Below are 14,834 nucleotides of genomic sequence, written 5' to 3' on the forward strand. Positions count from 1 at the left end.
GTAGAATCATCCCTGGGCCCTGCTGTCTCCCACCAATCTCTTGCTCCTTTCACTAGGAGCACTAATGCTACTTGTACTTTCTGATTGCTGGTGCATGTGACTACTCGAAAGATGGACTTGAGTCTCTTCACCCATTCCTCTACCACGGATGGTTTAAGGTTACCATCAAACGTAGGAGGGTTAAACTTCCTAACAGTTTCCCACACATATCAGTAATGGTCGGTGGGGCTCTCTGTTCCTCCTGCCTAATTTTCTCCCTTCTAGACTCATGATCTCTCGGAGTGGCAGGATGTGAGGAACTGCCTTCCCCACATGACTCTCAACATGAGCCCTATCCCCATTTTCAGTTACCTTTTGCCTCTTTAGCTCTGTCAACTCTTGTTCGTATCCTTGAACCTTGTCTGTTAATGTTTTTACAAGCATTCTCAATTTCGCCAAGTCAGGCTCCTCATTTGGCAGTGGCGGTGGTAGGTGCTCATGTTGGAATCCTGAGTTACCACGAGTAACAGGCATTTTCTCTCCCCTCCTAAAGGATACAAGATATAAATAATAAAATTAGCCTAGCTATATAATGGCCATACAATGAGAAGCACCATAACAATGTATATTGCCAACCGACTATATGCAATGCACCACACATAATAAATACATATTAAATTCACACAAATAATAGTTTCAAACAAAAATTTAAATAAGTGTTACTAAAATAGAGGCTCGAAACATAATGCTCTGATACCAATATGTAACACCCTCAAATTTACAGACCGATTTTTCGCAAATTATTAAAACCATTATCATAGTAGAAAATTTTCTTACCACGATACATCCAAGACAATATACCACAGGTCTTAAAATATCTCAAAAAAGCAATTAGAACCATGAGGGACAGACAGGATCCTCATGGCATGATATTTAAATTAGGTCATGAATCAAGAGAGACAAACATAATCCTCTTGGTCAAATAAATACTTTTAATAAAAAGGATTAGAGTTTACATGCTTCACAAAGAAGATATGTCCTAAGTTGGCACAAGATACATTGTATAATCCAAAATAAGAGGCAACGTAAAAGATGGTGTTTCATACACCATAGTTACACCTCTGGTGCTTTCTCGGCCGGACTCGCTCCTGTAAAAATATTAACCACGGGGAATGAGACTTAAAAGTCCCAGTAACCAAAAATTAATATGTAATGATGCATGCGATGTAACTAATCATGCGATTGCTAAGTGGGCACACAAAACATTTAACCGAACAATATTTTCAAACAAACCGAACAAGTATTTAATTTGCATGACTGCACCTTATATCCTCCTTTCGCCATGCTCGGACGCCAAATCACCCGGCCAAAGGTGAGTTGGACCAAGCGACACGCCACTCATTGGGTCCAATGAGGGCTTACCACGTGGTAATAATTAACCGAACAGAAATTCTCATTAACACCATACATTAAAATACCCTGACAAGTCATGCATCATTCAAATATCCAAACAGAAATATATCCGAACAATAATATCTCATCATGATAAATAAAAATAAATTTTTGACCCACTTGGCAATAATTTCAAACAAGTATATAACGGTATTTATTTTCAATAATTCATAATTTTTCCAAACAATAAAACAACACATAACCATTCACAAACACACTCATCACAACACATTAATAATGGTTACCTTGTGTCTTGAATAACAAGTTCCCCTTCACAACTCCTTTTTCACCACTATCTTTGTCAATATAATCTACATAATTATTTCACAATACTATATATTAATTTTACATTAAAATAAATAACTCTAATTTAAATAGTTAGAAAGTCTTAGATCTATAATCCATATTAACACTAATTTAAGATTTATGCCTCATTTAACTTCCCAAATTCTTTTCTAAAATTCTCGTACCCTAATAAACTATTTTTTTTTTATCCTCAAATCACTTCTAGTATCACAATTTCATCCTTCTATATTCTAAAAATTCGTCCAAAAATAAATTAAAAATTTTAAAATTATCCTGAAGCCTCAAATCACCTTTCTATAACCTCAAAAATACCTATTCATACTTAAATAAATATTTAATAATCAGAGGTTCATCCCTACATCTCAGATTCCATATAAATTCAACCATATAGATCTAGATTTTAACTCAAAAATTCTTAAACATGAGTTTCAACCTCAAGAAAATATTCTATAATATTTATTATATCTCTAAGAGTTTTAACCTATATTTTTAATCCATCATATCATCAGATTAACTATCCTATAGAAAAATCCTAATCAAAAATATTTACTCTATCCTACAAAATAATCATATCACTAGAAAGCTAATATTATTTAGAAAATAACTATAAAATTAATTTTGTAATTAAATAAATTTTTAAATGCTAATCTAAACAGGAAAGTTAGAACATACCTGAAGAAAAAGAAAATAATCCCCCCTTGCAGAAAACGCCGAGCAACGTGAGAGGAAGAGAGAAAAATAATATAAAAATGGGATTGTGAGTCCCAAAATTATATTAAAAAAAACTATAAGTCTGAATTTAATTATTCAAACCTTTGGGCCATAAGTTGCAATTTTCTCTAAATTGCATCTTAGCCTCTCATGCTTCCTAATGCACACACCCCCTCCTTTTTATACATGAAGGCACCTCTTCTCTTCCCTCATCTAACCAATGTGGGACTTAGAAATAACAACCTTCCACCCCTTTTTTTTTTTTCTTCTACCTTCTCTTCTTTTTTTTTAACACACACATAAAAAAATTATTTATGTATTATATCTTAACTAAATATTGCTTATGTGGTTTTAAATTTAAATTTTTAAATTCATAATTAAATACCTAACCATAATATTATTTCTAAATAATCTCAAATAATATAAATTCCTATTATTATCATTTTTTTCCTCAAAACCTAAATTCCACAATTTCTTTATTATATAAAAATTAGGATGTTACAGTATGAGTCCAATATATTTATAATTCCCGATTTTATGGTGAGATTTAGCCTCATATGTGAAAGTCAAAGGCATGAAAGTGTAATGAGTATGGATGTGCGTATGTGAACGCATGTGATACTCACATAAGATTACAAGTGTGTAATGTGCCATGAAGAGGCTAAAATATGTATTTGATGTGATATACATAATATATTGTGTTAATTAAGTATACTTAGTCCTTTGGATTTAGTTCAAGACCCAAAGTGGTCTAATGATGCAAAAAATAAGAATTGAACACTTAGAGTGCCAAATTTCGAATTGAAAAAGTGATTTTTTACACCTAAATGTCTAATTTAGAATTGGATCTTTGGATCATGTCTAAACTTATCTTATTAGATAAATTATGTTGTGAGCTTTGTGTAGATACCTGAATTATTCCAATCAAATGTTGGATATGAAAATGGCGGCAGTAAAAATTCGTATAAAAAATTTTCCATGACAGTAGAATCTGATACATGTGCCGCAACACATGGTGTGTAAGCCACAACATATGACATAGAACTAGGGCATTTTGCTTTGTGTCATATGTCGTAGCAGTGCATGGCCTATTTTTGAGAAAGATAATTGTTGATTGTTTGAGTAGTGGGAATGGAGTCTACACTTTCATTAGCCTTTTTTATTTAACATATTTTCTACAAAGTCAAGATCTTACATTTTAAAAAATAGTTTATGAGCTGTATTTCTAATATTATCTTTGATGTTGTATTGTGTTGTAAGTTAAGGTATAGATGTGTAAGTAAAGCCTAGGATGAAAGTTGAGACTTTACATTAAAACTATTTTAAATTAATATAATGAAATAAAATTTTCTTTTATCTTGATTTAAAAAAAGGTTAAATGACAATTTGGCCTTTGAACTACATGTTTAAGAGCATCCAGAACCTTAAACTTATTTTTGGTGTAGTTGTCCTTAAACTTTTGAAAATGTGCAATGTCGCCTTTATCTAAAGTTAATTTTAATTATTAGTTGATTAAAATATGATAAAGAAAGACTTTAAAAATCACAGAAAGGAACCAAAAATTACAGATAAAGATTGAGATAATTTTTGGATCTTTTTCTATAATTTTGAGGTTATTTTTTAATTAACTGGTGGTCAAAATTAACTTTTATTAATAGTAGGAATAAAATAACATCATTTTTAAAAGTTAAAAAGAAATATTTTACTAAAAACAATTTTAGAGTCTTGGACGCTCATAATCTATAGTTTAAATTTTAAAGGACAAATTGTCCAGTAACCCTTTACAAATAATTCTTAAGAATAGAAAATGAGAACAAAATCGAAAAAGTGTATAACTTTAAACTTATAAAAAATTAATTATTAATTTAGTTTACAACAATGGTTTACAAATAGCTATTTGTCCAAATAAAACTTAGCACTTATATTTTCATGACCCCAAAAAGATGTAGATTAAATTATTTATAATTGCATTTAGTTTCTTGCCATATCTTAAATATGATTGTCTCTAATAAAAAGACACATGTACGCAATAAAAAATTATTTATAACTAAAGTTTAATAAATTGATAATTGAAAGGAAGTTTCGAGACTAGAAGTTATATTTTCTTTAATTTTTTTTAGCAAAATACACTAAATTAATGTTCAATTTAGATATTATATATACAGTGAGAAGAAGTAATGATTTATTACTAAAATTTATAAAATCTTTTTTGGCCAAATACAAGCCATGAAGGCACAAGAAGTGAATTGTAAGTTTTGATTGATTTATGTTAGTCACCATTTGGATATCCTTCGCTTAACATTTAGCACTTTTAAAGAGTTAAAAGCTATTTGAAAAAAAATTGGAAAATGAATGTGCATTTTGAAAGTGCATTTGAAATGATGTTGAATTTGGCGTTTGAGGATGTGACGGTAGGTAGCTTTTGAAACTCATATTTTACATTTGAGTGTTGGGTAATAATTGAGGGTGTTAAAACATGTACATAATTTTGTATTTCACCTTGCCATCCCTTCCCTTGCATTCTTATATTTGTGATTTTTCATCTTCCTCCATGCTTCTTTCTCCCTTGCAAAATAGTATTTTTTTAACGTTAATATATAATTTAAATTTTAAATTATAGGTCTAAGGGTGATTTGAATCTTAAACTTTTAAAATGATATATTTTGAATCCTAAATAATTAATTTGAGATTACTTTGCTTTCACTGTTAAATTTCAACAAACATTTATGAGTTTTTAAAAAATTGAGATCTACTGTACAAATTTTTACCAAATTTTACTCTTTCTCTCCCCCCTACTCTCACTTGGTGAAAATCACAAATTAAGCCTATAAAAATTTATTTAAATTTAACAGCGAGAGTAAAATTATCTTAATTTTAATTATTTAGAATTTAAAATATATTTTTTAAAAGTTTATGGTTTAGATCACCTTTGAATATATAGTTTAAAGTTTAAATTGCATAGTAATCTTATTTTATTTTCTTTTTATATTTTTTTTAGGTAAAACCATTTCTTTTTAAAATGTATTTGTTTAAAATATAATTATGAATTTACGGGTCTTTAGATATTTTTTTTAACTAAAATGTACACTTTCTGTCTCTTAAATCACGGTTCATGATTTAGTTTATGTAAATTATGAAATCAATATACTTATAAAAATTTTGGAAAAGTATGTTATTCATAAATTATTTGTAAATCAATTTTTTAATGCATCAAGAAATGCATAAAAAAAGTTACTTATAGGAAAACTCATATCCTTTTTCAGTAATTATACATCTAAGAGTATATATTATTTAAATAACTTTTATTTTACCAAATTGATTGTTAAAAAATATATCTAAATATAAATTTTATTACATTAATTAAATTTTATTAAATTAATTTTTATTAAACAAATTTTTCACAAATTAACTTTTCGCCAGCAAAAAAATAAAATAAAAAGGGCCCTTAATTTGATTTGGTTCCTTTTAATGTTGTAAATTTGATTTCGTTTTGAATACTTTTGAGATGAATATATTCCTTTAAAGTTTTTTTTTTAAAATTTAGTTTCATTTTTTGACATTTATTTAGTTTTATATATTATTGTCAAATTCTTGAGTTAATTTTTTAAGTTTATTATTTTTACTTTTCTAGCTTATAAAATTATATCAACTTATTTATAAATTTAAACTAAATGCAAACTCAATTAACTAGCAAATTTACTCCTTAAGTTTACTATTTTTATTTGGTTCCATTCTATCCAATTTTTTTTGGTATCGTTAATATTTTTCTTACATTATATCAAGATTTAAAAATAACAAAATAAGTATTATATTTCAGAAAAGTAAATTATTACTGTATATTATATTTAAGACAAAGATATATGTAGTTTTATTTCTAAAATCACATCAAATAATAACAGTTTATTTTTATTTCACTTTAATATATGTGTGTGTGTGTATATATATTACATAGGTTAAATTTTTTTGATAACATAGCTCAACATACTGATGCTCCCATTCATGTTTCATACTGATGATAGTGATGTTACATATGTGCATGTACATACGTGTCTATATGATACACACACACACATATATGTGCTTTTATTTTTAAATCAAAATCAAAATCAAAATATCCCCTAATTTTTGTTGGGTCCAACATATATCTCAAATAAATCGTCAATAGAAATCATTGGGAGAATGGTAAGCGGAAGACACCAAATCCTACACAAGCAACCGAACCCGATCGTCCGATCTCCAGATTTTTACAAGAAACCACAGTTGGTTCGTATTGGGTGTGCGATTGCACACTTGTAAATCACAAATAGTCCCTTCTCTCTCTCCCGAAAATCTCATTCTCAGCTAAATTTCCAAACTTTGCACGCCACTCGTTTTATACCTCTGAACCTTTTCTCTAACACCTTTCTCTCTCTCCCTCCCTCCCTCTCTCTCTCCCCCCGTCCTTGCTTCATCTTTTTTTTTTTTTTTTTTTCCATCCATGGGTTGAACTTATTTTCTTCTGCTTCTTCGAGCCACATGGAGTGGGACAGCAATTCGGATCTAAGCGGCGACGAGGACGAGACCTTCATGCTCAACGATGGTGGCCCACTCCCCTTCCCGGTGGAAAACTTGCTCCAAACGACTCCCTGTGGGTTCGTCGTCACTGATGCGCTAGAGCCTGACCACCCTATTATTTATGTCAATACCGTGTTCGAGATGGTTACTGGGTATCGAGCAGAGGAAGTGCTTGGTCGTAACTGGTCAGTTTTTGAGCTCGTACTAATTTTACTCATTTGCTTTTCCTCTTGCTTTGGTTGTTGTTCATGGGAAATGAGTTCTGGAGACACATTTCGCTGGAGTTGATTGGCGTTTGGTTTCTATTATTGTATTTGAATTGTTACTTGTTTTTTGTTAGATGTGTGGATATGAAATATCACATCATATTTGCGAGTTGGTTTTGGTTATATTAGGTATTTGGTTTAGGCCTGCCCAACTACAAGGTTCCGGCTCAAAACCCTTGCTCTTGTCTTAAGTGTCTGAGAACGTTGACAATTCTATTGTTTTCCCCTTCATAGGGTTAATAATTGAAGAACTTGATGGCATATTCTGGTCCTCTCCTTGTCAGGGCGATGTTGCTACAAGCGTTCTGCTCCTTTAAGGGCGTAATTTTTTGGTTTAAATAGGGCTGATTTCAAAGCTATATGGGCAGGACCATTTATTAACATGGTGCATATGATAGCTTCCTCACTTGTCTGGCTCTTTCAAGAAATGAGAATATATTAACTTATTTCCGGCATATTAAAAAATGAGAACATATTTATGAACGGTCGGAAATGCTTTATTAACTATTTTGATAATTCATATTGGTTCAATTTAATCCTGTTGTGATATTCTGTGTACTAGTAAAAAGTAACAAATAACTTGTTCATGATAAATTGTAAAGTGGGCATTCAAGGTTTTATGATAGAATAAACATGACATGACGTTTTACTATGAGACTGGTTATGGCTATTGTTACCCTATGTTGGAATTATAGAATGAAAGAAAGTATTGTTTAGGGTTTTGACTTTTAGGTTTGGGGTGCTAATTAAGAAGACATGGCAGAGAGATTATATATTTGGTCAATTCTATAATCCAGTCTGCTTTTGGTATTCAAGTTGAGTCTATATATTGAGCAAGTCCCGTTATTTTATTCTCATATGAGTGAAGCGGGCAACATCTGAAGGTAGTGGTATTTGCCAGATGCGGTAGAGGCATTTAGCGTCAGGAAAATTTGACTATGCATTGCCATATCCGTTTTGGTCCAGATGTGGTTAGGGTATTACCGTATTAGTGTCAAGAAAATTGGACCATGCTTTGCCATAACCCTTTTGGTGATGAAAGAGACTGTTAGAGCACATGTAAGATCCTATATACATCATGAACTACTACTGGTTTGCTCATACTGCTCATGAACTTCGCTAAGAATTGCTTGTCAAGTTTAAATGTTGAGTACTGTTGCTGTAGCTAAGCTGGCTGATTATGAGATTTTAGAGTGGGCTGGGGTGTGTTTTAAGGTGCCTTTGGGTGGTGTTCCTTGAACCACCACTTTCCTGGGATCATGTTCAGCCAAACATTTCGATAATACTTGATAACTGGGAGGAAGCTTATTTTCCTTTCAGGGGTGTGGGCGTGTGGCATGTTGCCCTTGTGCAGGTCTGTCTGTAAATTATTCCCATCTATGTTTTGCTTTAATGAGAGGCTTCTTCTGGTCACAAAGGGGATAATTGATAAGTTTTGAAATGTTTTGTAAGCCAAGGCATGTTGGCCTTGGGTTAGTAATTTTCTATGGAAGAAAATTCACTTCTGGCTAACAGTTGTGGGACTTTCATTTGAAATCGCATTCCCTGTGGGATAAAGTGATTAGGATATAGGTCATCATAATATTTAGGATGCCAAGATTGACATTAATGCTGCTAAAGGAAGTCTCAGGAAATTCATTTATCTGGTGTTCCATTGGATCTCTTTGTTCTCTTCAAGTGTGGGCTATGATTCCACACCCGTTAGTTAGGTGATTTGTGGATTGAGGAGTCCTGTCTTTGGTTCTTTCCCCTCTTGTATTTTCTTTCTACCTTGCTAAATGCTTTCTGTTTCTTGGTACTCTGCTGCAAAGTGTTATCTTTGTTAGTCCCAACCTTGTGACTCTCAATTATTGGAATTTTCCTTTTCTAAGGAACCCCAATACTAAAGAAGTTTCTGGTTTGATTTCTATTCTTGGTATTTTTGACTCTATGTAACTTTTCTAGTTTTCTTCATTGCACTTGCACGATTGTTTTGCACTTTAAACTTATAATCCTTGTATTCATAATTCCCATGAAGATTTTTTATGTCAGGCTAAAGCCTCCTCTACGGTTAAGCTTGAATTAATAGAATTAATAATTAGTAGAAGTGAATTGCTGCAGGTGTCTTGACCACATAAACCTTGCCTCCAAGTTTTTATTTCATTTATTAGGACTGTTTTGAATCTGCCAATCATCTTTCTGCACTGTGATGGTGCCAGGCAGTTGTGGAGAAATTTGTTTGAGAATTTCTCATGATCAGTGGGTTTGCCTCCCATCTCTTAATCACATCATGCTTAATTTTCACATAGCATGATTCCTGCGATTGTCCTTATTGATCTAGCATGCATATGATTTAACTTTGGGCCATGCCACAATTGATGCTATATTCGCACACTGCCCTTTTGAAAGGGATTTCAGTCTTAAATTTCATGTCTAGTGCTATATTTGTTCAGCATCTTGTTTTTATTATTTTTTCATGACAGTGACGCTTGGTAAATATATTTGTGTGAGATCAAATTTTTATTATTCGCAAGTGCTTTTGAATGAGTGTCTAATTCATCAGCATTTTTCCTTTTACTAGAGTCTGCAGGGTCCTGTTTTCATGGCAGATGTGTTTTCTGCATATCCCTTTTGCAATACCTTATCGATCAAAAAAGAAAGAAGTCATTCTAGTCCTAAGATTTGTCATGAGATGAAACCCAGGGCATTATTGATTTTGATGACTTGATAGTTTAAAATTGTTTTTTGATTTCATTTTTTAATGAAGCTTTTCTTTTATTATTATTAATTATTTTTCCGGCCTGGAATCTTTTTATTATTCATGTTGATAATAATTGATATTATTTTTAATTATGAATATGAATGAGTTCTTTCTCTGGTTAGATTTGTCAACTTTTGGCATATTCTATATTCTTGCTTCTTAATGAATGCAAAATGCTTTCCTGTGGGTACATACGAGTGATCAATAGCATGAATGAACCACTAACAAGTAACACAATCTTCTTTGTTCCTTTTGCCGCTCTGAATTGTTAGTAAATGTGCTTGTTTTGAGATATTGAAACTGCTTGCTGATACACTGGTTTGTTTCTTTTTAATTTTATTTTTGATTGTTTTGGGGAAGCAACTATTGTGGACGTTCTCTGCAAGGACTTGTTTGGATTCTGTGGGTCAGCACTTGTGCTTTTTTTGTCAAGCTCTCTGTTGTTTATTACTTGAAACGGGATGTTAATGGATAATTGGATATGCTATTACCTAATATCCTGTTTCTCTGTCAAAATGCATTACCTTTTTTGATGCATTTTTATTATGCCTTTCATGAGTATGTATATTTCATTAGTTATTTAGGTTTTATTAATGCGTTGGTGCCTATAGCGTTATAGAGTTTCTATATAGGTAGGTCTCTGCACGTTGTAAGCTTGCTACTGAATCTTCACGGGCTTTTTTTTTTTTTTTTTGAGTTCTGACATTAGTGTCATCAATGCACTATCACTAACAGCTGATGTAGTCATGTGGCAAGCGGGTTGCACATGTAGCAAATAATCTTTTGTCACATCAGTAGACGCATTTATAGTTTGCTTCCTATAGTTTTACTGATTTTTTATGTTGTCCTTATATTCTTTAGTAGTTTGTAATTTGGTTTTTATTTGTAAGTCACTCACTTGGTTAAGAAAATTAATTATTTTTTAAATTTGAATTGATTCAATTTTGACAGCCATGATGGGAAATTAGTTTTGCTTTTTATTCCTTACTGCAAGAGCTGTTTGATTTTATGTTGTGATGCTCTTCCTTGGCCTTTAGCATGAACATATTTTAATTTTTGCAAGTAGATTGAGTCTTTAGTTGGATACAATGCCAGTATCATTTTTAATTACCAATCAGTAACTTTATTGATTGTGTAGACTTAGTATAAACTTGAGCATGACTTGCATATCTAGTTGTTTCTATAGCTAATGCATGAAGCATATAGAATAATGGCCTTCAAATTTTTATTTTTTTTATGGTGTGCATGTCTATAATTTTTTTTTGGGGGGGGGGGGTTGTAGGGATCAACCTATTTGGAGTTATTTTGTCTCATGCTTCATGATTAAGGAGCAAGCTTTGTGCTTGGAAGTTAAAAGAAATGGATATAATCTCTTTACAGTAACTGTGAGAGTGGCTTATGCTTGTTTTCATTGGCCTACAGCGATGGGTTAGGATTTCCAAAATAATATAATTTTCTTGTATGAAGCTCATTAGGGTTAAGATGCTTTAGTGAACTGACAGTGACAGGTCATGTGTACAGAATTACTTTATTGTCTTTGCGTGTTGGTTTTTAAGTTCTTATGTTCTTTGAAGTAAAAAGGGTATTCTGACTTGAATACTTCCACGGGAAATAAATGAAAGAAAATAAAGGATGGGGATTTCTATAGGACGAGCTAATCAATACATAATTGCCCTCTAGCATCATTTGCTCACTTGAGTCTCTTCCTGGATGCTGCTAATTGAATGTTGCTTTATTTTTTAATAATTTCCAAATGTTTTGCAGTCGATTCTTGCAGTGTCGGGGGCCATTTGCTAAAAGAAGGCATCCATTAGTGGACTCTGCTGTAGTTTCAGAAATTAGGAGATGTCTTGAGGAGGGGATTGAGTTCCAAGGTGAGTTACTGAACTTTAGGAAAGATGGATCTCCACTGATGAACAGATTGCGGCTGACACCTATATATGGAGATGATGAGACTATAACACATGTCATTGGAATCCAGTTCTTCACAGAGGCAAATATTGATCTTGGTCCTGTTCTGGGTCCTGCAATGAAGGACTCTGCCAAATCATCTGATCAATTTCGTACTGCTCTTTCAACATTGAGTCCTCTTCCAGTTGGGGACCGTAATGTATCTCGTGGAGTCTGTGGGATTCTGCAATTGAGTGATGAGGTACTGTCTCTCAAGATACTTGCCCGCCTAACTCCAAGAGATATTGCTTCTGTTGGCTCTGTCTGCATGCGATTATATGAAGTGACAAAAAATGAAAACCTTTGGAGAATGGTGTGCCAAAATGCATGGGGCAGTGAAACTACACGTGTTTTAGAGACTGTACCTGGTGCAAAGAGACTTGGGTGGGTTCGACTAGCAAGGGAGTTGACCACTCTTGAAGCCGCAGCATGGAGGAAGCTGACTGTTGGAGGTGCTGTTGAACCCTCACGCTGTAATTTTAGTGCTTGTGCTGTTGGAAATAGAGTTGTCTTATTTGGTGGTGAAGGGGTTAACATGCAGCCTATGAATGACACCTTTGTGCTAGATCTGAACTCAAAAAATCCAGAGTGGCAGCACGTCCAGGTGAGCTCTCCTCCTCCTGGTCGTTGGGGCCACACAATTTCCTGCGTGAATGGTTCTAATTTGGTTGTATTTGGAGGCTGTGGAAGGCAGGGCTTGCTCAATGACGTGTTTGTGCTGGACCTGGATGCAAAGCCTCCCACTTGGCGTGAAATATCTGGATTGGCACCTCCGCTTCCAAGATCATGGCACAGCTCCTGTACTCTTGATGGTACTAAGTTGATAGTTTCTGGTGGCTGTGCAGATTCGGGAGTACTTTTGAGTGACACATTCCTCCTTGATCTGTCTATGGAGAAACCCGTCTGGAGGGAGATACCTGTGGCATGGACTCCACCTTCTCGTCTGGGGCACACACTATCTGTTTATGGTGGTAGGAAAATACTAATGTTTGGAGGTCTTGCTAAGAGTGGGCCCTTGCGGTTTCGTTCCAGTGATGTATTCACCATGGACCTAAGTGAGGAGGAACCATGTTGGAGATGTGTAACTGGGAGTGGAATGCCCGGTGCTGGGAATCCTGGGGGCATCGCTCCCCCTCCTAGACTTGATCATGTAGCAGTTAGTCTTCCTGGTGGGAGAATCCTGATATTTGGCGGATCGGTTGCGGGTCTTCACTCTGCCTCCCAGCTTTACATCCTGGACCCAACCGAAGAGAAACCTACATGGAGAATCCTAAATGTACCGGGGCGCCCTCCTAGATTTGCTTGGGGACACAGCACATGTATTGTTGGAGGAACGAGAGCTATTGTACTGGGTGGTCAAACGGGGGAGGAATGGATGCTAAGCGAGCTTCATGAGCTTTCTCTGGCAAGTTCTGTAAATTAGGGATTCAGTGAATGAACAAATTGCTAGCTGTAATGAAGGGAATACCAAGAGGGTCTATTCCAAAGGTGTAAAATCACTGAGCATCGGTTGGCGGCTAAAGGTTGGTTTGGTCACTGATGACTTGACAAGCAATGCTCTGGTCAGAACTTTTGTATTAAGTTGTGTGCTCGATGCATTTTTCATGTAAGGTTGAACCGGTTCTGGCAAGAGAACTTTTGAACGAGTGACATGAGACCGTGTTTGCTTTTTGAGGTTGCGTGAGACTTTGCCCTTCAGTACGCAGTTCGCACAATGAATTATTCTTCCTGAATAGATTATTAGTATCTGATAACAATTAGGTAGAGCATATTAGGCTAGTTTCTGACTTGATTTAACGTGTCTTGTTCCTGTTTAAATCCTGTAATGTGAACCGGGAAAACAAAAGGAGAAAAAAAAAAATTGCATGTTCATAGTGACGTAATTATTATTGTATGCAACAAAGTTTCCACTTTGTGTCAGCTGCGAATTGGGTGGTGGATGGCTCAGATTTGGACTGCTCGGGAGATTTGTTGCAGGTTAACCTCAAGTTATGGTTTCAACATGTGTATAAATAATCTGGAGCTCTAATTTCTCTGCGTTTTTTTTTCTTTTTATTATTTTCGTCCTCAAATTGTCAAACCATTTGGACTTTCATTGGAGTGGATTGAATTGATTTTCTGTCCTTCTATGTCCTATTAGCTTCAGGCCGGAAAAGAAGTTTTATTTATTTTTATTTACCCAGTATGTTTAGAGGTGTGCAATTTATGTGTGTATACATACATACATACATACATCTATATTATACAGCTTGTCTGAATAATCCTGGACCTCATTTGTGCAGGATTAACATCGTATGCTTTAGTAGGATTTGCATAATTTGTGAAACCGAACTATATATGATAAAATTTTTTAGAGTTGATACTATTTATAAATTGTGAATAATATAATTTATGATATGTATGAAGCATGAGACTCATGTTCTAGCTGTATATAAAAGCTAGATTTGTCGAGAATAATGGAGTCTAGAGTTTTGGATGTATCAATAAAGGCTGTGCATTCACTGGATGGAATTGGATTGGAACGAATTAACGAAACTGGATTGCTCAAAGCTATGTTTAATCAATTAGTGGTAGGAAGCGGTTCCCTCCCTCCCCCCCCCCCCCCCGCCCTAAAAAAACTGTTCGTTGAGTGTGAATTCCTATTATTTTGTTTGGTTCTAATTTGATAGAAGTGGGTTCTAATATATCAAACATAAACAGCTCATTTTTTGGATTCCCTTCCTACTTTTCTAGAATCAATTCTAGTACACCAAGTGGGTTATTAGAGAATTTGTCTCAAGACTTCAATCTCACTTATCTGTCTTGTTAATTTTTTCTCATGAATTGGGAGAGCTATTTGAGGAGAACTGTCGCGAAATTTTGACAAATTAATGACA

The 14,834-nt window shown here is 33.9% G+C and overlaps 1 protein-coding gene and 1 long non-coding RNA gene across 2 annotated transcripts; one reads left to right on the top strand and one right to left on the bottom strand.

Annotated features, from left to right (window-relative positions):
- Nucleotides 1-953: 953 nt before the first annotated feature.
- On the bottom strand, nt 954-2,572 carry LOC129308096 (uncharacterized). Its single transcript, XR_008592537.1, has 3 exons — nt 2,410-2,572; nt 1,677-1,742; nt 954-1,127 (listed from the first exon to the last, which is right to left on the bottom strand). It is a non-coding gene; the product is annotated as an uncharacterized LOC129308096 (long non-coding RNA).
- Nucleotides 2,573-6,624: 4,052 nt separating this feature from the next.
- On the top strand, nt 6,625-14,087 carry LOC129308661 (adagio protein 1). The gene is made up of 2 exons (XM_054949945.1): nt 6,625-7,187; nt 11,773-14,087. The coding sequence occupies exons 1-2, from the start codon at nt 6,964-6,966 to the stop codon at nt 13,379-13,381; spliced, it is 1,833 nt and encodes a 610-aa protein (XP_054805920.1). The 5' UTR covers nt 6,625-6,963; the 3' UTR covers nt 13,382-14,087.
- Nucleotides 14,088-14,834: the final 747 nt, after the last annotated feature.

This window comes from Prosopis cineraria, unplaced genomic scaffold (genome assembly GCF_029017545.1).
Source record: "Prosopis cineraria cultivar Desert tree isolate PC_DT_omini unplaced genomic scaffold, ASM2901754v1 PC4, whole genome shotgun sequence".
NCBI lineage: Eukaryota > Viridiplantae > Streptophyta > Magnoliopsida > Fabales > Fabaceae > Prosopis > Prosopis cineraria.